At 41.2% G+C, this 24072-nt stretch overlaps 2 protein-coding genes across 3 annotated transcripts; both read right to left on the reverse strand.

Annotated features, from left to right (window-relative positions):
- Positions 1 to 5927: 5927 nt before the first annotated feature.
- Bub3 (BUB3 mitotic checkpoint protein) lies at positions 5928 to 17668 on the reverse strand. Of its 2 annotated transcripts, none has more exons than XM_027930086.2 (8): positions 17560 to 17668; positions 17007 to 17201; positions 16442 to 16511; positions 14696 to 14847; positions 11634 to 11792; positions 9538 to 9715; positions 9088 to 9304; positions 5928 to 6898 (listed from the first exon to the last, which is right to left on the reverse strand). In XM_027930086.2, exons 2-8 carry the CDS (start codon positions 17199 to 17201, stop codon positions 6889 to 6891), a joined length of 981 nt encoding a protein of 326 aa, XP_027785887.1. In that variant the 5' UTR covers positions 17560 to 17668; the 3' UTR covers positions 5928 to 6888. The 2 variants fall into 2 exon arrangements, with proteins under 2 accessions (XP_027785887.1, XP_027785886.1); XM_027930085.2 differs by having other exon boundaries at positions 5928 to 8136.
- A 4125-nt stretch (positions 17669 to 21793) lies between these two features.
- Positions 21794 to 23514, reverse strand: Hmx2 (H6 family homeobox 2). The gene is made up of 2 exons (XM_027929865.2): positions 23247 to 23514; positions 21794 to 22347 (listed from the first exon to the last, which is right to left on the reverse strand). Exons 1-2 carry the CDS (start codon positions 23512 to 23514, stop codon positions 21794 to 21796), a joined length of 822 nt encoding a protein of 273 aa, XP_027785666.1.
- Between the last annotated feature and the right edge of the window lie 558 nt (positions 23515 to 24072).

Here is a 24072-nt window from a genome sequence, read left to right on the forward strand (position 1 = left end):
TAAAAGGGGATGAAAGGTACTTCATTACAACATTGGAAAAGCAAACTTAGGTGCTTTGGAGACCAGTGGGTCTAATTTGTATGGCTTCTTCAGGTTTGTGTTAACTGCACATAGTTGGCTAATATGGTCAGAGGTGAAAGAATATTTCTTGGGAAATTAGTTAATGAAATAAGCCATGGGAAATGAACCTTCAATTACTTAATGACACCCTGCTACATTAAAGGTCAGTAACGCATTTCTTTTTCCATTTCTCTATTCAACTCGGGTAATCTGGAAAGTCATACCACCAGAAGTGTATTCAAGGAAAATAAAACAACAAAATAAAATCAATTGCTTTTCATTTAAAGTAAGTCTGAAGACCAGTTGCCAAATCCTGAGGTATATTAATAAGCAGGCTAACAAGTCATGTTGTCTGAATTATAGTCCTCTATAAATCAGTTTAGTTTTTACCTTCACATTTTTTTCTCTCTCTCTCCCAATCAGGACACAAAACCCTTGCTAACTAAAAAACCAGTGCCCTACAACAACCCAGGACAAGTTCTGAGGGTATCCTTCAAAAATGAAAGCACTGTTACAACACACAACTGATCAAGGGGAAAGTGCCTTTGTACTCAATGGTCCAATTGGTATTTGTAGCCACCAGAGCAGCAGCTTCCATTTCTCCCAGCGCTAGTTCCAAAGCAATGTTAGCCAGGTGCCATTTTGAAAGGAAACTGCTATAGATAGTCCTAACGGCTTAAATCAGTACTTTCCCAAGTGAAAGATGGGCCACCCAGAGACATATCAAAGACCGAGGTGGAGAAGTCAAAGGAGAACCACCACGAAACTTCAGTTGTGTTTGCTCTCCAGATTGACAACAGAGATGTGATATTTTTTAATACCCAAACTACTGGATACTATTAACACACTAGTAGTCTCCTGGAGGAAAAAAAAAATTTTGGTTAGGTTATACAGTTTCCATCCTTAAAAGACAAAAATAAAAAGGGCTGGGAATTTAGGTCAGTGGTAGAGACAGCTGCCATTCCTTTCATCATGAAGGTTGATCTATTAAAAAGAGGTACATAGCTTAGCCACTCCCCTGGACAACTTTGCTGCTGCTGAGTCATTTGTAGCTTTCTTCTTTCTACCCTTTCCTTCTATCACATTTTTTTAAATATTTTTTATTTTTATGTGGTGCTAAGGTTTGAACCTAGTGCCTCACATGTGCTAGGCAAGCACTCTACCACTGAGCCACAACCCCAGCCCCTCTATCACATCTCTTAACCATGTGTGATGTTGAAGGAGGATGGGCTCATTCCAGGATAGGAACTATCATTCATGCAAATTTTCAAAACTCCAAAATACATCTTGTATATGGATACTACAAAAGCTAAGTACAAATAAACAAAAATACTTAAGAAAAATTAAAAATGGGAATGGGGTGAGGAGGGGTACAATGACATTTCAAGTATGTGCAAAATTTCATTTTAAAAGATGAAAATGGCAAAATACTGTACATTTTAAAATCAAGATGGTATTTTATGGATCTGATCTTGAGTCTTCCTAAATGTTTAAAATATTTTTAAAAGCATTTGCTGGCATATTTAATAAGATTCAATAGTTTGAAAACTACATTAATTTATAAGAGAAAAAAAATCTGTCAGCTGACCAATTATATCTGATAGATTATTTTTCATTCCAAGAGCAGAGATTTGCTATTCATTGGCTGTGTCTGGGGCACCCTGATAAATATTTTTAAGTATTTGTTAAAATTCTATAAGCTAGGTATTACCTTCATTTTACAGATGAAGACATTATTATTTAAACTAATTTGGCTAGAGATGCAAGGAATATAGCGGTAAAGTCAGGATTCAAAGGCTCAACTCCAAGATTCACACTGCCATGTCACGCTGCCTAAAAGATTCGATTCTGGAAGAGTGACAGGCTCTGTGAGGTTCAGGAGGCTAAAAGATTTGACAAGATGCTATGCTTCTAATTCTCTGAAGTACTAGCCAAATCAATCAGGTGGTACCTACCTGTAATGGCAGTTACTTGGGAGGCCAAGGCAGGACACAAGTTTAAGGTCAGCCTGAGCAACTTAGTGAAAGCTGATCTCAAAGTAAAAAATAAAAAGGGTTGGGGTGTAGATCAGTGGTAGAGCATCCTGGGCTCAATCTCTAGTACCACAAGGGGGGTGGGAGCGGGATGTGGGGAGAACTAGCCAGATTCTTGAATAGCTCTCTACCCAAATTGTTTTCTGGTGTACTGGTTGTCACAGTGCCTGAGTAAACCGGTTAGGTGATCTTAGATTTAAAAGCAAAAACCAGGGCTGGGTTGTGGTTCAGAGATACAGCATTTGCCTAGCAAGCATGAAGCACTGGGTTGGATCCTCCGCACCATATAAAAACAAAATAAAGATATTATGTCCACCTATAACTAAAAAATAAATATATTTTTTAAAAAGTACAAAAACAAACTGTTTTTGGGGGGTGGTGCTGGGGTCAGACCCAGGGCTTTACACATGCCACCAAGCATTCTACAACTGAGCCACATTTCTGGCTGAACAATCACCAAACTTAGCTGACTCCTTTGGTAACAGGGTAATAGTTTTAAGGACCAGTTAGCCAAGTTCTTTAAAAACAAAATGTGGCCACACAATGGTATCATAGCATCAGTCTGTGTTCTGCCCCATACTGATCTATCAAGCATACTCAATGAAAGGAGGAACCTTATCTATTTTCACTGGTGTCCCAACACCTAGCAGTGACTGGCACACAGCAGGCACTAAAGGTTTGTTCAAAAGACTCAAGTATTAATTAGTTGACCATTAAAAATAAGAAAAATTTGAATTTTCATAATATATTAAGTGCATCAAGCAGCATAGGTATATAAGCCAAAAATCATATGAAGCACTAACTGGCCCCCATTGTTGCACAGGAGCATTTCAGCCATAGGTAAATATGTAAATACCAGCAGCCCTTTACCCTAGAACAGCAAAAAGAGCAAAAGCCTATGTGAGAAGCAGCTAATTGTAGATCTGTCATCAGCCATTTGGAGCAGCTTGAGGCTGTCCATGTGACACCAAGGATGCAAATCTGAAGTTGCTGTTTCCTGTCCACATGGGGGAATTCCCATGGTCATGGTCAGAGATTTCTTGCATCCAGACTTCTGATGCGCCAGGGGGTAACCAGGTACCTAGGATAGCTCCCCAAAGCAAAATGTCATACAAGCCATGTTGCCTATACCATAAGTCATAACATCTCAAAATCTTCAAATTCATCCACCCAGGCATTTTTCATATTTGGTTAACAATTTTATGGAGAAATAGCCCAGAAAATCCTTAGGAATAGAGAGAAATCAAAATGCGAAAAGTAGACATCTCCTATTAGATGAATAAGTTCTGGAGATCTAATATACAAGGTGACAATAGTTAATAATTAAGTACTGTATACTTGAAATTTAATTCACCACACCCACAAAGAATGGTTAACTGTGTGAAGTGACAGATCCATTCAATATACGTACACCAAAACATCACACCATAAAACATACATCCATAAAAAGCACATATGTAAATATGTGTATTTTTACCCAATTATAACCCAATGAAGCTAAAAAATCTTATCCTCACCATGCGCAGTGGCACACACCTGTAATCCCAGCAGTCTGGGAGGCTGAGGCAGGACGATTACCAGAGGAAAGCCAGCATCAGCAAGAGAGACACTAAACAACTCAGTGAGACCGACTCTAAATGAAATGCAAAATAGGACTGGGGATCTGGCTCAGTTGAGTGCCCCCCGAGTTCAATCCCCAGTAAGCCCCTGCCCTGCCAAGAAAAACAAAAAAAGCTTATCCTCCACCATAGGATTATACCATAATTTCTGCATCTGTGTTATCTCAATTTTTTTAAGTTAATTCTATTACTTTATAAACTTAATAGGCTCAGGTCACATCTAGGGTACCAAATTATCTACATTCCAAAACTACATTTCAAGTTTTTGTTTGTTTTGTGGTGCTGGGATTAAACCCAGGGCCCTGTGCATGCTAGGCAAGCACTCTACCAACTGAACGACATCCCCAGTCCCTTTAAGTTTAAAAATAAATAAATAAACAAATAAATAAATAAATCACTTCAACAATATTAAAGTATTCCAACATTCACGTGCCAGAGTAGACAAAAAGATGTAGTCCCTGCTCCTAAGCACCGAACAGTATAAGCAAGTACCTCCAAAGGTACAGAAGTAGAAGGCACTTCATTTCATGTACGTTTTGAGGTAGGGCATACATATTTGTGAGCTGCAACAAGGATGGAGGACTACACGGAAAAAAGGACCTTGAACAGGACCTTGCATGATTCAAATTAAAATTTGAAAGATGGGGTGGGATAGTGGCTCAGCTGTGGAGCACTCGCCTAGCACGTGAAAGGTCCTGGGTTCGATCCTCAGCATGACATAAAAATAAAATACTGTATCCAACAACAACTAAAAAATAAATATTAAAAAAAAAAAAAACTTGAAAGAGCAATCCAGGAACAAAAACTGTGATTTGGGAATCAACACAAGCCCCTGAATTACAATGAAGCAACTAGTCAGACTCTCAGCATTTTCAGAACCCCAGTGCTTTCTAGGAGTGGTGAAATATAAAATGATTGGAGGGTACAGTGCAACAGGAGCAAGAAGTAGACTTGACAAAGAAGGAATGTGGGGGATGACGAATAAAACAAATTTAGAAAGACTTCTTTACTGCTGGATTTCTCCAAGCTCTCAGTAGCCTAATGCATGCTGAATCCCCATCTAGAGAGGGGAACTAGCTTTACCTAACCAAAGAATCTTATTTTCACCAAAAATAAAAACGCCACTAAGCATGGTGGTGCATGCCTGTAATCACAGTGACTCAGGAGGCTGAGGCAGGAGGATCTTAAGTTAAAGGTCAGCCTCAGCAACTTAACAAGACCCTAGCTCAAAATAAAAATAAGGAGTACTGGGATAGCTCAGTAGTTAAGTGTCCCTGGGTTCAATCTCTGGTACCAAAAGAATGGAGAAAAACAAACAAAAAAAGCCTTAGGAAACATTAGAGTTAAACAGATAACAAAGGTATAATACTGAGGAGCTTGAATGTCAAAGCTAAAACGGACAATGTGACCTCAGTTCTTATAACAAAGCCTGGGTTTCCCATAGAACAAAGAATCACTAGCTAATACATCTTTAAATCTGTACACAGTGGACTCAGAACCATTTCTTCTACTTAGAATTCCCAATAAAGGTTAGTCTCCCAACTTTCTGAGAACATTCAACAAAGGTTTTGGAAGGAGCTAGCCTTCTTATGTAGATACTGAAGAGCCACAATGAAAATAAGAAGCACTAGAGGATTCCAAGTATGGCATGATACAAAAGTTTTTTAAAATCTTGGAAGGTACTGAGCAATTTCTGCAAATTACAGGTGGCAATGTGTTCTGTTATAAAAATCAGTTCAGAGCACCATAACCAGCATTTAAATGAAAGGAAAAAGAAAAATAAACATACACCAGGTACATCACATGAAGGAAGGGCAAGTAATGTTCATGAACCTTTTGTCTTCACATATGTTCCAGACTGTAGTTCAAAATTTCTTTCTCACTTGGATCACAGCTAAATATTTGCTCTTGAAGACAGAGGACTTGGGGCAGAGACTAAAGACTTCGGCATTCAACAAGGACACAGAACAGAAGCAGTAGGAAGAAAGATAAACCTGAGACACTTAACATGTATATAAGAAACTGATATTAAAAAGCCAAGTTAACCACAACTGGGTAATTGGGGGGAAAGGTGGCTATAATCATGAACAGGCAATTATGAAAAGGAGCTGGTTAAGTAGTATGCAGGGGAAACAGGGAGGCACATTGGATTTTAAGAGATAAGAGGACACTCACATGGAACCACCAAAAAAAAACTCTCCTACACAACTTCAGAAACAGGTCCACACATGGCTTTAATTTGGTCACCTTTAACAACACTATATTAATTCTCTTTCAGTTATACAATGTTTTAAATTTATGCTCTGTCCTCAACCAAGTGGTTATGACTTTTAAAAGCACATAATCACACTAAAGAACCAATACCATCAGTTACTCTCTGGCTATTACATTATTTACCATCCCAAGGGCTTCACTTTGATTTAGCATTTGATGGATAAGTCCAGAAGGGCCTGTCATTTGGCTCTCTGCATGTGGACGATGATTTCATCAGCACAGGGATGTATGAGCTGCATGAGCTCCACAGCACTGGCACCACTAAGAAAACACCATGCCAGGAGGCGACCAGAGGCTGCCGTAGTGAGGGCCCATCCTGAGAGAGGCCAGGGGATGGCTCAGGGCCCTGCGGAGCCTCCAAAGGGGCACCAGGAAAATGGCTGAACTCCAACACATCACTTTATCCAGGACTGAAGCCCCAATATACATCAGAATAGACATAATTAAATGAGGCAGAGTGGACTTAAAGGTAAAATGTCATCCTCAACATGCCCTTGATGAAGAGTTTTGCTTTACAGAAGCCTTTTTATGTAGTAAATTACATTCATTACCAATATTTAAAAACATCCAACATTTAAGTGTTCCGAATCTGATTTATTATACAGCAGGGAAATAACAGGTTTAGATTATACTACAAAAAAACTGGAACTGCTCATAAACAGCAACTGGGCTTACTTGGGGGAAGATGGGAGGAATTCTTCACAGTACTGCGTAAGGACGCAGACTCCTCATCCTAAACAATCTATTAAAAAATAAACAGGCAAATTTCTTGTAAGACAAAAAACAAATCCACATACTAAATAACATGTCCACAATGACTATAACACATCCCTTAGGGGATAAGCATGTATTTGTAGGAAGCAAACAAAGCTTTCCATAGAGAAACCATTTTCACGAGATGATTAGGTGGACCTGCAATGAAGAAAATACATTTCAAAAGATGCGTTCACAATGAACTCATTTTTCACTGAAATACTTAAAAAATAAGACCCTTCTCTATATCTAAGAATTAAAAAAAAATACATCATGGATAAAATTAAAATTTCAGTAACAGTCTAAGTCCTAATCAGAGATATACATTTGCAAATAATATAAATTAAAAATAAAAAGCGTGACTGTATAATACTATTTGGAACTACTCAGAATAGGCCAAGCTGAGTTCGTGTTCTGATTTAAGGAATTACTTTGAAATGAGTCTCATTCGCACTATAATTTTTTTCATTTTAACCTTAATCACCAGTGGCTGGACAACTAAAATGGACATAAGAACTATATAAATGTCAGAGAAATATGTAAACCTCATTAATGTTTCCAAAAATTCATTTAGAGATAGAAACAGGTCCAAATAGATGCCTGTCTAAATGTACTGCAATTACGTTACAATTATTTTTCCAAATACACAGATATGCTCTGTCTTTTCTCAGCTCATTACTGACTCAAACAATTTGCCCTTCTGGGATCAATTGTTTGCTAATAAATAATTGTTTACAGTCACAAAATGATGTTAGGAGGTTTTCTTATTAGTTTTCCTTCTGCACCCTAATAAGATTGAAAACTAGCTGATTCCCAAGAGTCTAACCTTAACCTCGCTTTGTTTAACAGCCCAGGAAATGATGAACCATCTGCTTCAGAAAATAATGGACAGCCAAGAGGAAATATTGTTTAATTGTAGATTAACCTCCTCATGAGGCAGTCTGAAGCAGCTTTAGAATTAGCAGCTACAACCAGAAAAAGAAATAGCTCAAGAGCATTTTCCCCTACCATTTAAGGTCCAGAAAGAATGCAAAGGGATTTTTATTAACTCTATTTATTTACAAACATTTATTTCCACAGCGGAAACAAAAATCATCAAGGTCAAAACTAATTCTTAAAAGTGCAGTCACTGCCCTCCAATTTTGTTTGCCCAAATACCTTTAATGCAGCAAACCATCAAACCATCTCATGCATTTAGGAAATTGTTCATTTAAAAAAAAAAAAATTAAAAAAGAAAACCTCTTTTCCATTATTTTCAGGTTCTTATAATATTAAAATTAATATTTTCCCTGGTTTCTTTGTTAATAGTAATAAATCCACCATTGGGGAGTACGAATTGTTTTATTATCATCAACATGGCACTTAAGTAAATGAAATCTTGTCAAGTACATGGTGACCTACAAGTTCAAAAGAAAAAAAGAAGAGCATGAGATCAAAATGGCCGGCCAGGACAAGAGATACAAAAGTGACAGATCAAATGTAAACACAGCCCTTTATCCAACAGGCTTCACATGCTAAGACTTTTCTAAAGTCAAATATGCTAATACTGAATATTCAACATTCTGCTCCTTCTCAGGGGCTCAACTGATTTAGCAAGGGTACCATACCCATGTTAATTGAGAAAAGCATAAGAATCCTGAAAACATTCAGTTATTCCATAAATATTTACTGAGGACTTCCTTCAAGGGCCTGAACACAGGGACACAAAATCATACAAAGACTCTATGGGCATTTTATAGTACCATAAGCATGGTAGAGGCTACTAAAGTAAAAAGCTTTGCCTTACTGATATGGAAAAATGCAAATGATTCCTCTCAGTCAACAATTACAACCAAGAGCCAAAGACATCTATGAAAATTTCAAAACTAAGGAAATTTGCTATTCTAGGCAAGGGCATCTTATTCTGGGTTTTTAATAAGACCTGAAGGTCATTTGCTTTGTGTAAATACTATAGAAATGACCTCTGTGGAGAGGGAAGTTTTTGGCAGTTCAAATTCTTAAATATCTTAAATAGAATTTACTAAAATAAATTATTCTTGAATTCCTCAACTTAATTTTGAAGCAATGAGCTAGTAATAACTGCAGAGATTCAAATAATAGAGTCTATTCAAGAAGAATGAGAGTTTGACATTCTTCTCTACAAAACAACTAGGCACAATTTTATCCATCAGACGTCTATCAACCTACGGATATTGAAAGCTTGGGAGAACAAGATAAAATCAACTCCAACCCTACAGTCGGCTGTAATATCGAGCAGGCATCAACAATGCTATTCATGAATTTAGAAAAATTAATAAATCCTGGGTTGAATGCAAGAAAAGGCTCAAATACAGGTGAAGCATACTCACTTGGGTTTTGTTTCTGCATCTGTCACTTGGCGAATGAAGATACCATCTTCAGGATGTTCCGTGTCATCCATTTCATACATATATGATGATGCTATTGCAAGTGTAGTCCCATCATTGCTGAAGGCAAGTGATGCGATGCTGGTAGGGTACCGATGGAACTGGCACAGTCGTTTTTTATTAAATGGATCCCAAATATTTACAAATCCATCAGAACCACCTGCAAGTAATTTCAAAATAGTTAAATTGGTTAACACCATTATCTTAAACATCTAATTTTTAAGACCATTTAAGTTACATTTCTCCCAAGAAGTGCTACAGATTTTTTTCCTTAAATAGCTTAAAAAAAAAAAAAGCACAAATTTTAAAAATAACTCTAAGCCCAAATAATGTTCAATTTTAAAAACCATATAATCATAATAATTAAATATAAGTTAGCTTGCCATACTTTACCTGTGGCAAATGTATTGTGGATATTGTGAAATGAAATGGCATTGACTGGGTAAATCTGCTCAATATTATTTTCTTTTAGTCTGTGACATTTGAAAGCATACTTCTTCTTCTGTACCTCAGGGCTTGGGTCCAAGTACTCAACTGCCACCCGGCCTTCAATAGAGCTTAATACATAGCCCTGTCAAGAGCAAACCAGAGGACAAAAATGGTAAACCAGCTTCCATAAACAAGGCACTAGTTCCCAAATTCAATCCATACCAAAGAAAGATGACTCTTTCAGAAATGAAAAAAAGTACGGCCAGGTTTTAACAAAATGTTTAAGCTGTACTGACAATTATGACAACTCTAAAAAGCTAGAACATTAATTTGTTTTATCTTAAAAAAAAAAAAAGGCTGTCATCACTTGCTTTCTTTACTGTGTCTTACACATGATAATCAGAAAGGTCCAACTATTTTATCAAACCTAAACAAGAATTTTTAAAGTGTTTTAGTACCATTTATGTTTCCTGTCCAGAAGGGACTCAAATTTGTTCCCTCAGTTAAATATATTATTTTATCGTTCTATGCCTTTTCATCTCTAACAACTGTTAAGAACTGTGTTTCCGTCACTGGGAGCATCAATAACACAAATCGACTGGAATATCAGTCCTGCATTTCAGTTGTTCCACCTCTTGAATTTACCACGGCTAGTACACAGCAGACACTTCAGGAATGGTCAAAAATGGTTTACAATTTCAAACCTTTTCTCACCTTTCCATGATATGACAACATGCTATAAAACTTAAGATAATATGCTGAATATAAAATCTGTTTTCAATCTTCATTTTTTTCAATCCTTTCGAGAGAAAAAAGAGTTATGCCTAAAAACTGCTTATGAGAAAAATTCAGTAAAAATCTATGTTAAATTTCCATTATAAAGTAAAGACAGTCTGACAGAAAATTAAAACAGGGGCTGGGATATAGTTCAGTTGTTCCAGTGCTTGCCTCGCATGCATGCACAAGGCCCTGAGTTCAATTCCCATCACAAGCATAATAAATAAATTGACTTTAAAGAAAAAAGGGAAGAAATAAAAATAATTTCTATAATACAATAATCCTTTGATCACACACTTAAATCCCAAAGTTTCACCTAACTGCAATTCCTTGTCAGGGATGAAAAATTTATACTTTCCTGGAAAAGAACTGTGATGACCATATAAGATACTGGCCTTTTGAGATTAAAAAAACCAAGAGAATAACTGACTTAACAACTGCTTCAAATTCCACAACACTAAATGACAGGCACCATGATTTCAAACATACCTGCTGATTTCTAATGACTTTTTCTCCTGCAAAATTCCTATTGTAACTTACAGCATTACCAGCTCCCCTTATAACTTTATGAATTGGGGGTAGGAAAGAGCTCACTAATAAACAAGCTAGTCTCCTTAATGAAGATGGAAAGCAATTCACCCTATATATCAAAAGTTAGTCTGTAGTGCTGGGAATATAATGCAGTGATAGTGTTTGCCTAGCATACATGAGACCCTAGATTCCATCCCCAGAACATCATGCACACGCGTACACACACAAAATAGAATTAGTCTTCACATGAGGGACACTACCTCTCTAACCTCAGTGGAGTTCAGAAAATCAAATTTCTAATGTCAGATGGAAGAAAAAACAATTATTATTACAATTAGAAAAAGGCAAAAAGAAAATAGCGAATCCTATAAACAGATTTTCAGATCTGTTTTAATTCACTGGTCTGTAAACTGAAATATCTGCAAAACTCTTTAAATTATTGTACATGATCAGAATCAACAGAAAAATCCAAAGACCTCTATTCTAACTATTGAATGATCCCATTCAGATCATTTAACCTCTCTGAACATTAAGGTCTTCTCTAAAATGCAGGTTATTAACACATTACCTTTTAAGATGAGATTGTTTAAAGTGTTAAGTAATAATATAGCTAACAGCAATTTTTTTTTTCCTAACAGCAAATTCTAAGTCACTACTCAAAAAAGAAAAACACCTTGAAAGTATTAGCCAAATTATCATCATATAAGATATTATTCTCAAATACCAGAACTGGAGAAAGAGTAGATCAGTACCTGCTTGTTAGGAAATGCTCTTATGCAGCGAGTCTGGTATTTCAGGCTGGACTCCCTGCGCTGCTGCACATAGCCCATGTTCCGTAAATCCCACACCAACACTCTGCGGCCCGCTGTACCTACAATCAGCCGGTCTCCAGACACTGAGAGGGTATACACCTTTTAAGAGAGATGAGAAATTGCTAAAATTCATCTATATCTTGAAAATAGCATTTCACCTCCAAATGAAATCCATCTAAGTATTAAAAAAATTAATCCGTTAAATTCCAAACACAAGCAACAATTTTAGATGCTACAGTTATTCAAGTCAAATAATGCACACAAAATAGCAAATCCTGGATATTAATTCTTCATCAGTATCATATAAGGTACATTCTAATCCTGTAGAGAAACTTTTGAAGACAACTCATTATCAAAACAATTTTTCCCAACCTTCTTTCATTTAGACAAAAATGAAAAAAAAAAAGCACTCAAAAATGAGACAATAAAACATAAAATAATTCAAGATACCTTTCAATGAGCTTCTAACCTTTCATAAAACATTTTCCAAGTTACTTTTCCACAACCACCTTTTGATCTCATTTGTTGACTCAAAATCTTGACTTTTCCCAACTATTATAACGAAAAAATAGGCCTTTCCAAGTAGAGTGAGGGAGTCATTATTAACTTTGGTTGCTTTTGGTGACACACAAACTCAAAATTTACAGGCAAGGTGCTGGGAGTGGTGGCACAAACTTATAATCCCAGCTACTCAGGACTCTGAGGCAGAAGAATCACAAGTTTCAAGGCTAGCCTAGGCAAAAGACCTTGTCTCAAAATTAAAAAAAAAAAAAAAAAAAAAAGGGTGAGTGGAGGGGAGGGAGGGTTGTAGCTCAGTGGTAGAGTCCTTGCCTACCATATACAAGACCTTGGGTTCAGTCCTCAGATTTTAAAAAAAAAGACAACAAGAACAGTAATCTGCATGTGTCAAAGCTAATTCTTATGGCTAACATCTTCAATAACATTCAAAGCAGAAGTTTATATTAAGGAAAGATTTTTAAAACTATTTCATGCCCTTTAAGTGTCTAGTTTTTTACCCTAATGCTTAATCTTCAAAACCAAAATAGCCACAAAAACTTCTTTATAAGTCACCAAATTTCCTGCAAGCAAAATATTTAGTGGTTCATTTACAAACATGTTACTCACAGACAGAGGCATTAAATTCATGAAAAAGGAGACAAAAAACATATTTCCTGGTCAAGTTAAATCACTATTTTCAAATCTAGACTAGATATCCAAAATTGAGGTTATAATTTTCAATTAATATGTAACTCTAACCTGACCTAATATTTTTCACCATGAAGAATTGCTATAAAAAAAATAGAGGGCAGGAAATATAGCTTGGTGCTGAGAGTGTGATCACCTAGCATGCCCAGGGCCCTGGGCTGTTAAATCCCCAGCACCTAAACAAAGTAAAAAAGCAGAGAGGCCCCACAAGACAGTGCATCTTTAATGCTCAGTAAGTAAACCATACAGTTTTTAATCTCTAGTGTATTAACTACAATCCACAACAAACAACCAAGTTAAGTTACAACGCAATGCCACCATGGCAGTTTCTAAAATCTGGACTTAAAATTCAACAATTAGGGGTTGGGATTGTTGCTCAGTGGTAGAGCACTTGCCTAGCATGTGTGAGGCACTATATTCGATTCTCAGCACCACATATAAACAAATTAACTAAATAAAGGTCTACCAACAACTAAAAAGAATATTTAAAAATTTTTTCAATAATTAATATGACCAAGGGAAAAATAAGAACTGAAAAGAATGAAATTAACAGATGTAATTCTGGGAGACTTAAATATGAAGAATAATACCCTAAGATTCACCATAGCTTATTCACAAACAAAATATTTGCAGAAAATACCAAATCCAGAGAGATCAATTTGTAATGGTACAATCATATCAGGAACTTTACCTTAAATCTTTACTGAACAGGTGACACACAAGCTTCTAACGGTTCTTTCTAACCTCACTGATCATAAATCAAGTGAAACCACTGTCATGCTACTGACTAGGTATATACATTTATCAAAGAAAGTATTAAAAAAAAGGGTGACATAATGAACCTTGCTGAACCAATAAGCAGCTTGATTCAGTATGGCTGTCCATTATATGATATTCTGTCAGCAATTTATCACAGTTCTTAACATGTTACATACAACCATAAATCAAAACTAGAAACAATGCAATTATTTTATTCTGAACAAAGGTCTTGCCAGGAGTAGATTCGAATGTGATGTGACAAAAATAATGGCTCTTTGGATGCACCACTATATGTAATGATAGCTAACAGCAGCTGAATAGCATATTTACACTGAGGAAATAGACTCAAGTGAAGGATACCTTTAAACTGCTAAAACAATCAATCTTTAAAATTAACTACCCCCGATAAAGTCTGATGAGGATACAGCAAGAATGCACTATTTTATCATGCAGATCAAAAGGTTAGAATAACAAAGTTTCACTTTTTAAAAACTCCATTCAAAAAGAACCTTCAAACTACATCAGCATTAAAAAAAAAAAAAAAAATGTGTATATATAAACAGTCAAGAAGTAGGATACCTTTCTTGCTAAACTTGAAATGACAACCCATTTAACCCTTGTAATAGTTAACTCAAATGAATCCTCAGGTCACAACTGAAAATGAGTGATGCTCCATCCCATTTTCTGTTTGGGGCATGTCAAATCCAATTTACGACAATCGAACAGTTTTTGCTAAATGACCTCTTTACAAAGACCATGAGCTGCTTCTCAGTCCTGAGATTTAAAGTATTAATACATGAAGCAGGTTCATTTAAGCTCTCACTTGCTAGTACAAGTGTTAACAACTGACAGAAAAAAGAGATTAAAATTCATTCCAAAGTTAATTTCCTTTGCACTAAAGCATTTCTATGTTGTTGCATTTATAAAAAGAGACTGTCACAATTCTTAACCATTAAATTCAATAGCATATTAATCATTAAATTCAACAGCATAGTCACCCCGAGAACTACAATTCCTGATAAATATAAAAATCCTACCTTTTCAGGCTGAGAGAAGGTCCCAGCATTGCAAGGAGTTCTGGGATCCCACAATTTAACTGTTTGATCCCAACTTCCAGTAACCATCACATTCACTTCTGGACAGTATTCAACACATCTGATAGGGGCATCATGGGTTCCAACAAGATTTTCTACAAGAAAAAAACCCAACAACTAGCTTTACTACCTCAACTAAACAAGAGTACTCAAATGAACAAATGCAATGAATCTGCCTCATTCAATATCCATGGAAATGTCTGCATACACAAAAATATCTTCATTACTACAAAGTTATCCATTCATCTCTGGTCATCTTACCGTGCAAGTCTGAACCACTAGCATATTGCATATCAAAGGCTGCCTTGAGTTTCAGATTACATTTAAACAGGTGGCATGTTTACTACTTTCCTTACTGAATTTTAGATTTCTTATCAGGAAGCTTGTTTTTAACTCTGTATCTAATGAAAGGTCTGGTGCACACTAGGTGTTCAAGAAATACCTGTTGAATGAACAAATGGGTGAAGAACCCTAGGTTCTGGAACTCAATAATGTTTATCTTACACATTAAGCCAATACTTTAAAGAAAGTTATTCATGTGGTTATGGGATTATGAGAGCTGGAGATGAAGTCTTATAATTTATTCCACTTGGTTTTCATGGTAGGTCAAATTTCCAACACATAATTTCTTTTCTCAATTTCAACCTTCACAATATCTCATTTCTTCATTCAACTTCCATCTAGATATGAGCCCAAATCCATGCAACCTAGGCATACAAGAATAGCACATGGTCTTGATTCTTAAACAGGAATGTTACCTTTCTAAAAGCATATTAAAACAAGTTGCAAGTATCTCATGAAGTCTGGCAATGATGGTCAGAATAAACAACTAATTATCTTTAAGTTACAGCCTAAACACTGAAAATCAAGTTTCTTTTTCCCAAGTTTGTGAGTAAGTAGGACTTAACCTACAGGGTAATTTACTACACAGGGCAAGCTACAGACAAACAAAACCAACAACATTAATTTTAAGTTCCATAACAAGTCTTTTGCAAGTCTCTTTAACCTTTTTTTTTTTTTTTTTTTTGACAAAATGTGCCTGTCCTCCATCCACCATCCTGTTGATCAACTCAGCTTCTAGGTTCCCTGCCATCTCCTTCAAATTTATCTGTCTAAAGTAAGGACAAATGCTCAGCTAGAGAGCTCTGATGTTTGGGTTCTACTCCAATGTGTGCTCTGCCTTAGTATGATCATAAAAATTTGGTCATTTCATATCTGGGTCTCTAAGAAATTATTTTCTTAACAAATGCAACAGAAACATATTCTACTAAGTAAATAAGCAGAATTAATAAACATTATTAGCTTCTCTACAATGTTTTGTTTTTATGAAAATACCTTCCTTCAGTTTTAATTACCTTCTGAAAGAAGAACCCTAAAACATAAGCATTATCCTGGAACATTCTATTAAAACATGGACCACTATATGTTCTAATTCACTTCTAAGGATGAGGTAAAAGTCAAATAATTAAGTATCACTTCATGTAAACACTTAGGATGGAGATCAAAGTGCAAAAATATATGCATAATGTTTTGTGGCCAGTAACTTAATGGTTATTCAGACAAAAATGTCTAAATTCATACCACTTTTACCTCTATCTCCATAACTAAGAAATTCAGCAACCATTCTTCCTAAACTTTTACACTCTAATAATCAGTGAAGAAAAATGGTTAAAAATGTGGTTACATTACCTTGATCAGTGTTCAAATCATGCATTTTCAACTGATGATCTAATCCCCCACTCCAGGCATGCGTTGGATCCTACAAAATAAAGTTTCAAGGCACTTAAAACTTACAGAGCTTTTAAAAAGCATTTCAGAATGCCTACCTCTATGGCCAACTGTTCAGGTCATGCTGGGAACAGCACACACTGAGCACAACTATTCACTGTAAACAAAAAGGGCGGAAGTGGTCACAAAAACCACTGTCAACAAACTGAGGGAGGGCTCAGTTCATCCCACTGGCTGAGGGTAAAACAGGCATTCCTTCTACAAGTCCCTTTTAATGGGGCAGCCACATGGGTCCAGCTGCAAATTTCAAACACGAATCATCGTTAAGTCCACGAAGTTCACAGGGTTTAGGACATCTGCACGTTCCCAACAAGAAACAGAGTGTCCGGCTCGAGCAGGTGTTGCCGAACACCAACGAGCGGTCCAAAGAACTCCCACAGAGATCTACCCGACACCGGAAAAGGGGCGCTGCTGACCGGGCACTTCCCGGCGCGGCAGAGGGCAGGGGGAGGGGACGGCCACCTACGTAGAAGGCGCAGTCCAGGACCGCGCCGGTGTGCTGGTACTTGAGCCGCATCGAGTTGGCCGGCACATCGTAGAGGCGCACGGACGTGTCCCAGGACGAGACCAGCAGGAACTGGGAGGTGTTGGGGCTGAACTTCACCGAGGAGATGCCGTCCTCGGGCGGCTGGTTCAGCTTGAACTCGTTAGAACCGGTCATCTGCGGAACAGACGCGCAGTCCGAGTCCCCAAGGGTCCCGGGTGGGAGGGCAGAGCCCGCTGGGCGCCCGAGGGCCCGAGGAGGGCGGCGTCTGCGCCTGCGCGGAGTCCGGGTCCGCCACGGACGGCCTCGCCCCTGGCCCGACGGGCCGCCGCCTCCGCCGCCGCACCCCCACCCCAGCTCAGGGCCGCCCGCCCCGGGCGCCCACACCCGCCCTGCCGCCTCCCCTCCCCGGGGCCCCAGACGGTCTTAAAAGCGAAGAAGGCGAAACGAGCTGCCCTGCAGACGGCTCCGCCAGCGCGGACCCGCGAGGTCCGCGGAGAGCACGCTCCTGCGCCCCACCGCCTCGTCCCGCTACCTTGAGCTTGCCTCCGAAGTGGCGTCTCAACGGCTTGCCGCCGCCTCGCAGCTTCCCTCGGAGCACTCTCCGGCCGGGCGTAGGAGGCGGAGAGGAAGCTCCAGCATAGCTCTGCCATTGGCTGCTTTAAAACGCCAACGGCTCGCTCTAAGCAGCCTATTGGCCCGTTCGGCTGCTCGGTGACGGTCAAAGCAGTCTTCCAGTTCCGGCTCAAAGGGAAACCGCGGTTTTTCCGATCACGTGGTCTCATTTTACCAGCACGCTGAGACCCCCGAACTCGTGCCGTAGGAGCAGAAACTACAACTCCCAAGTAGCATCGCGCCAAGGACGCGCTCTTATCCGCCCACGCCTGTGCGTGTCATCCTGGGTGGTGTAGTTTCCACGGGGCGGATGCCCTGTTTGTGCTCTGAACAGTAGGCGGGAAAGTAGGTCTTAAGGTCCGCCAGTGGCGCCCTCCTCCCCCGTAATCACTCAGACTTAAGAATCCCTTTTTGGTCAATACTCCTATAGAGCTAAATCATTCTCTTTTTGGCGTGTATACGTCTGTAAAATGAACCAGAAATTGAAATAGAGAGGAAATACTTGCTCTGATCAACTGCCCTATTTTGCCTTGATTCTTTCTCATTTTCCTGGCGTTTGTACTATCAACCAGGTCTCACGTTTCCCATCGTCTTAAAATTCTGCCCACCCCATAGAATCTCGTCCTTATTGTTTTACCTCTTCACCCCATCGTTATGAACTTATTGAGCATCCACTGCATGCCAGCCCTGGTGAAGGGCTCTGGGAAGATGTATTTAATCAGACTAGTCTTTGTCCTGAAGGAACTCCCAGTATCCAGAAGGATGAACAGACTAGTAAACAAATACTCTGCAATGTGTTACAGCAGATTTGTCCTGGAATCCTCAAAGGGCAATGACAAGCCTCTTCCCTTCCACCATACCCTGCTACTCCACAAGGTTTCAGGCTGTTTGCTCCCATTTTTTTGTGGAGTCCTCCAGAATACAGAGCACCAAGAAGCTTTTCAGTAATGAGAAATTATTTCATCTCAACTAAAGAAAATTAATGCCTAATCAATAGAATTCAGTAACTGAGTTACTCTTGAGCCTCAATTTTTCAATTTAATCTATATTCTATGATCTCTTTTTCACTACCTTTTTAAGAAAAAAGTTTTATTATATAATTTTGTATGAAGCAGGAGGCAATTGTTGGGGTTAAAATGTTTAACTTTTAAGGTACATTAATAAGAGAGAACTGTTGATCTTTATGCATTCACACTCTGAATGAATGCACTTCTTAAGATTTCTGACAATAAACATGTACAATGACAACCCTTCTACTTATTACATTGATATTACTGCTAAAAGATTCTTGCCCTTCTTCCTTACCAGGCCTAGTTTTTGTTTCTCTATTTCTTCTCTTTTAACAAGTTAATAGGCAAGTTGAATAATTTCATATGTAGTGTCTTACTTCCATTCTAAGTTAAGCTAAATAATTTTATCTCCTGACTTATTTGGTTCCCTCTCCCAGTTGTTTAATTCTATTAGTGTTTCGAGATTCTGAGCATAAATTATCCACTAACAAAATCTAAGTGTATTTCATTATCCAGTGTATGATTCAGGTCCCTCTGGGCATGCAGTTGCAGCCCGACTCAATTTGAGTTTTAAGAAACGTCAATCTTTTAAATCCAGTTTAGATCCTGAAAGGAGACTGATGATTTGGCTTATTATTCAAATGAATTGATAGGCTTGAGATAGGAAATCTGGCAACAATGGAGTCTTGAACATATTAAATCCAAATGCAAAGTTCTATGTGTACATGTGTGTTAGAGTTAACTGTGAAATTCCTAGAACGTAATTACACAGTTAGATCATCTATGACGGCTAAATCCTGGATTAGAAAATGGGTGAAATATACATTATATAAGATAAACTGTAAAAGGGTCATTCCCTAAAATCGCCAAGGCAAACTTTCTCCTTAAATGCCTCCGGTGACTAGGGGAAACCACTTCCTATTAAAGAAGCAAGCCTAAGGAAAATGTTATTAAAACCCATCAATATTATTAAAACCATCTTCAAACTGTAACTAACTTACTGAAATGCAAACAAAATGCTATGGATGGAATATCCCTATACAAGAAATTCCTTGGATGTCATTTGGTTGTTTCTGCATGGAATATTCAAATAGCAACGGTTAGAGGAAAACAATTTAAAGAGGATTATCTGGAGCAAGAGAACTTCAGTGAAATAAATATGTGTACACAAAAAGTCAGAAAATGGATCCTCCGTGAAACCTGTTTTCTTTCTCTGACCACCCAAAATTTAGAATGGGTTCTCGGTATGTTTCAGGGCCCAGGAAATATGCATTGACCTGAACTCAGTTGAAATGCAGTAAATGCAATTGAACCAACCTAGTATTGGCAGATTCATCCTTGGGTAATATTCTTCCTGACTTCACCTTGAAATAGTTGTGATTTCTATGAAAATGTGAAAAGTAAAAAAGGTCAATGTAACAGCAGATCTTTTTGGTCAGATAGTTTACACAGAATACTGTGGGTCACATAAACATTTACAGATATTCTGTGTATTTTCACAAAATGCAGATAATTTCTATGTTTCTTGGCTCTAAAAGACAAGTTTCTCACCGAAATGTTTCCCTTCTAGAGGGTGAGATGGAGCTTGGAGCTGTGAACTCCCAGCTCTTTAGTACCAGCTTAAGATGGAGCTGGCTGGAGGCAGGAGCTCGCCCTACTTATTGCTGAACCAAGCTAATGCTTTGCTTTCCGACGCTTTATAAGGAACAGGTGGCTGCAATTTAACAGGAGAGAGAGGGTTTGCTATTTGCACCTCTCTGGCGGCTATTCTTCCGGCGGCTATTCTCTCCAGGCAGCATCTTCCCAGTCTCAACGTGGTGGCAGGTGTCTGGACACGGAAGCCCGTGGGCGCCTCTTATTCGCATCACTTTTCAATTCAGGAACAGCAGCATGCTGGCTGGTGACCCAGCCATTTAGCCACGCACTGTGCAAACTATTAACAACAAAAGAGTGTGGGAAGAGCATTTGTCTCCTGCGCCTTCTTTCGGGCCTCGGAGCCCTCCTTGGCCGAAAAGCGGCCTTTCCGCATTCAGTTCCCGCTCCGCGCGGGTCACAATCTGTTCACGGACCCGGGAACTGTGCGTGACTGCAAGCTGGTGGCGCTGGGCTAAGGGCGACAAGCAGACCCTTCACCAGATTAACGCTGCCCGCTGCCCTGAAGCAGGGCGTTGCGCGCCCTGCTTCAGCCAAGTCCAAGAAGATCACGGTGCAGGATGCTCCTCGCGCCCTGGCCTGGCCCAATCCCGGAAGGCTACTACTTCAGCAGCAAGACCGGTTCGCGGCCTTTGTCTTTCTCCCCGCGGGCTCTGGAGCTGGATTCCATCCGAAGTGAGCCCCAGCCCGCACGGGGATTCTGCGCAATTGGATGGGGGTGGGAGGGAATGTGTAGTTCCAGCCACGTGCGGCCTGGGCAGTGGCTATACCCAGACCTTTAACCCCCGATCCCGGCCCCACCCTCCACACGGTGCGAGTCCGATCTTTGCAGACGCCTGTAAACTCTACCACGGAAAATGGAGGAAACCTTCCGCGCATTGTCGTGCTGGGCAATTAACCCCTCCAAAGTTAGCAACGATGTTTAAAATGTTTTATTTTTTTTTCTCCGCTTTAAAAATATTTACAGATCGGAACTCTCCCCATTTCGCCCCTACCCATCCTCGGGATGAAGGAAATGAAAAGAGATTATTAGATCATTGTCCACAGCCCCTGAGGGCCTGGCTTGGCCGAGCGTGTGTGCATGTACATATGTACAGGTGTATACATGGGGGGGGGGGAGAATATACCTGGTTTCGTTGGTATTTTTCTGATTTTTTTCTACCAATCAAAGCCAATCTGGCCAAAACTCCTTTTCCCATCACCACCCGAGAATGTCCCTCTCCAAAGTGGTTTTCTAAGCGTATTGGTTTCACTTGGGTAGAAAGCAGGCAATCTGGTTTGAGGAATACCGATAAATACCCGAAACAAAACAAAAAGTAGGGCGGAGGCCATAAATAAGAGATAATGAATACACATGGTGTATTTCTTAATATTTCTGGAATCACGTCGCTTTACTCCGGAGGTCTGTGAAGGGTGCAGCCCGCGCCGGGCTCCGGGGCAGTCGAAGAGGTCCCGGGCGAGCCGGAGAGTGGGCGCGCGCGGGCAGGTGGGTCAGTAGTCGAGCTTGTTGTAGAGGTTGTAGAGCGGTAAGGCCGAGAGGTTGCTGCTGGGGTAATAGAGCGGCGCGGGGAAGGCGAGAGAGCGTGGCACCGGCACGCGCAGCAGCGAGCTGTCCCGGAACACCAGCGGCATGCCCACCAGAGTCTGCGCGGACGCGTGCGCCATGTTGGCCGCCTCCAGCTCGGCCGAGAGCTGCCGCTTCCACTTGTTGCGGCGGTTCTGGAACCAAGTCTTGACCTGGGTTTCGGTGAGCTGCAAGCTGGAGGCGAGACACGCACGCTCCGAGCTGCTCAGGTAGCGCTTCATATCGAAGGTGGACTCGAGCTGGTACACCTGGCTGCGCGAGAAGACGGTGCGCGTCTTCTTCTTGGCCGCGCCCGCCTGCCGCTCGGCGCCGCCGTCCCGCGGCCGCTCCGGTCCCGGGGAGGGAGAGCCCGCCGGCAAGAGCCTCTCTTTCTCTTCTTTAAAGTCCGGATGCGAAGGAGAGAGAAAAGGCGAACGCTCGGAGCTCGCCGGCCCTGCGCCTCCGCTGCCCTTAGGAGTACCTGAGAAATAAGAACAGACAGGAAGGCCTTGGAGTTGAAGAGCTTTGGAGATCCACAACTCTTCCCAGGGCTAGAGTGTTGGCAGAAGTCTGCAATCTTGGTCCCATGTTACCAATTCCCTCCTCTTCTCCCTCTAACAAGCACCCCCAAACCCAGCACCTCCACCTATTAAAGCTGCAGAAGAAGGACCCAGCTATTGGAGTCTGGGAGTCTGGGGTCTCTGTGCTCCCACCTTTATGAAAGGATAAGTGGCAGCAGGGAGAGGAGGCCTGGAAGGGGAACGTTACCATTATAAAGGTGAGTTTGTCTTGTTATAACTGAGCTGGAAGACTTCCTCCAGCTAAATAGGTCAGCCTCATTTCACAGGCCATTTGTTTAGAAATCACGCTAAGGACCAACTCGGGATCTCCTTCCTCAAATGTAAAGAGGAACCGTCTCTGAAACGCACCATTGTCAATCATCTTAGAGTGCTAATCATTCCGAGGAGGAGACGGAGACACAGACAGAAGAGGGGGGGGGGGTGAGCAGAGCAGAGAATGCAGTAGAGACAGAACATATAGACCCGACTTGCAGACCACCTGTCTGGAAAGAAAGTATCCTGTGTGCAACGGGATTGAGCACACAGCCCTGTGTACAACCAGCCAGGTGCCCAGACCGCTGTGGTCCACATTCTCTCCAACCCGACCTTCCCCCAAGAAGCCCAAGCCGCGCGGTGGGTGTGCTGTCCTTCTCCTCCCGAGCTTTCCCGGGCCGAGAAGCCACCGCCGCGCTGCTGTGCCCTCCCCTCGGCCCCAGACCCCCAGCGGCCAAGATCTGACCCGAGGGGGAGTCAAGACCGGGCACGCAGCCTCGCTCCCCTAGCGCTCACTCGCTGCCAGACTGCAGAGTGCGATCCTTACCCAGGCAAGGAAAAGGGATGTGGGGGTGGTGCTTGGGGCCTGGCTCCTTGGGGCCGTGCGGGTCTGGGCAGAAGCAAGCGGGCGCCTTCCAGCCGTCGTCCGGCTCCTCCTCCTCCGAGGACACCGACAGGCTGCGCTTCCTGGCTGGCCAGCCGGCGGGCTCCCGCGGTGCTTCGGAGGGGCCCCCGCCCAGGATGGACTGGATGGTGAAGCTGGAGACGCCACCGGCAGCTGGACACCCCTTGCCCACATCTTCCTTGCTGCCCATCCTGGGTTCATAAGAAATCGGAGGAAACCAAGAACTCCCTTTAGAGACGATCTGGGCGGAAGGTGGTGCAGACAGGCAGGCAGGGGGGAGGGGCGGAGAGGGGAGCTAGGGGGAGGGGGCGGGGAGGTTTGGTGGGGTGTCCCTTCCGCGCAGGGGACACGCGGGTACCGGACGGCTGCGCGGAGGTCCCTGCCCGCCCGGCTCTAGGTACGCCCGCCCAGACCCAGCGCAAATGCCCCTTCCTCGCCCACCAGCTAGCGGGGTCTCCGGCTGCGCGGAGGCGGCGCGGCCTCATTTGCATAGAGGTTACCCGAACGCGGCCAATCGCAGCGCCGCAGAGCTGCCCCGGAAATTTTCAAAAAGCTCCGGCCCCGCACTCAGTGCGGGAGAGCCCCTCGAGTACGGCAAGAACCCAGCCAGCATCGAATCTGTCCAGCCAGGGGCGTCTAAGGGCCGAAAGCCGCGTAAATTCCAGCCTAGGTCCTGGTATCTACTTGGGGTCCCTGCCTCTTCAGGGACGGGGACAGCGCGGGGCTCCGAGCTGGAATGGCCTGCCAC

Source organism: Marmota flaviventris, chromosome 4 (assembly GCF_047511675.1).
Source record: "Marmota flaviventris isolate mMarFla1 chromosome 4, mMarFla1.hap1, whole genome shotgun sequence".
NCBI classification, from domain to species: Eukaryota; Metazoa; Chordata; class Mammalia; order Rodentia; family Sciuridae; genus Marmota; species Marmota flaviventris.

What these genes read in the sequence shown, in the direction of transcription:
- Bub3 (XM_027930085.2), bottom strand. Translation starts at nt 17,201, where the DNA reads ATGACCGGTTCTAACGAGTTCAAGCTGAACCAGCCGCCCGAGGACGGC. An exon ending in TCCTGGACTGCGCCTTCTAC is followed by an intron (nt 16,512 to 17,006) that starts GTAGGTGGCCGT and finishes TTTATTTTGTAG; the next exon opens with GATCCAACGCATGCCTGGAG. An exon ending in TGATTTGAACACTGATCAAG is followed by an intron (nt 14,848 to 16,441) that starts GTAATGTAACCA and finishes TTTTTCTTGTAG; the next exon opens with AAAATCTTGTTGGAACCCAT.
- Hmx2 (XM_027929865.2), bottom strand. Translation starts at nt 23,514, where the DNA reads ATGGGCAGCAAGGAAGATGTGGGCAAGGGGTGTCCAGCTGCCGGTGGC. An exon ending in CATCCCTTTTCCTTGCCTGG is followed by an intron (nt 22,348 to 23,246) that starts GTAAGGATCGCA and finishes CTTATTTCTCAG; the next exon opens with GTACTCCTAAGGGCAGCGGA.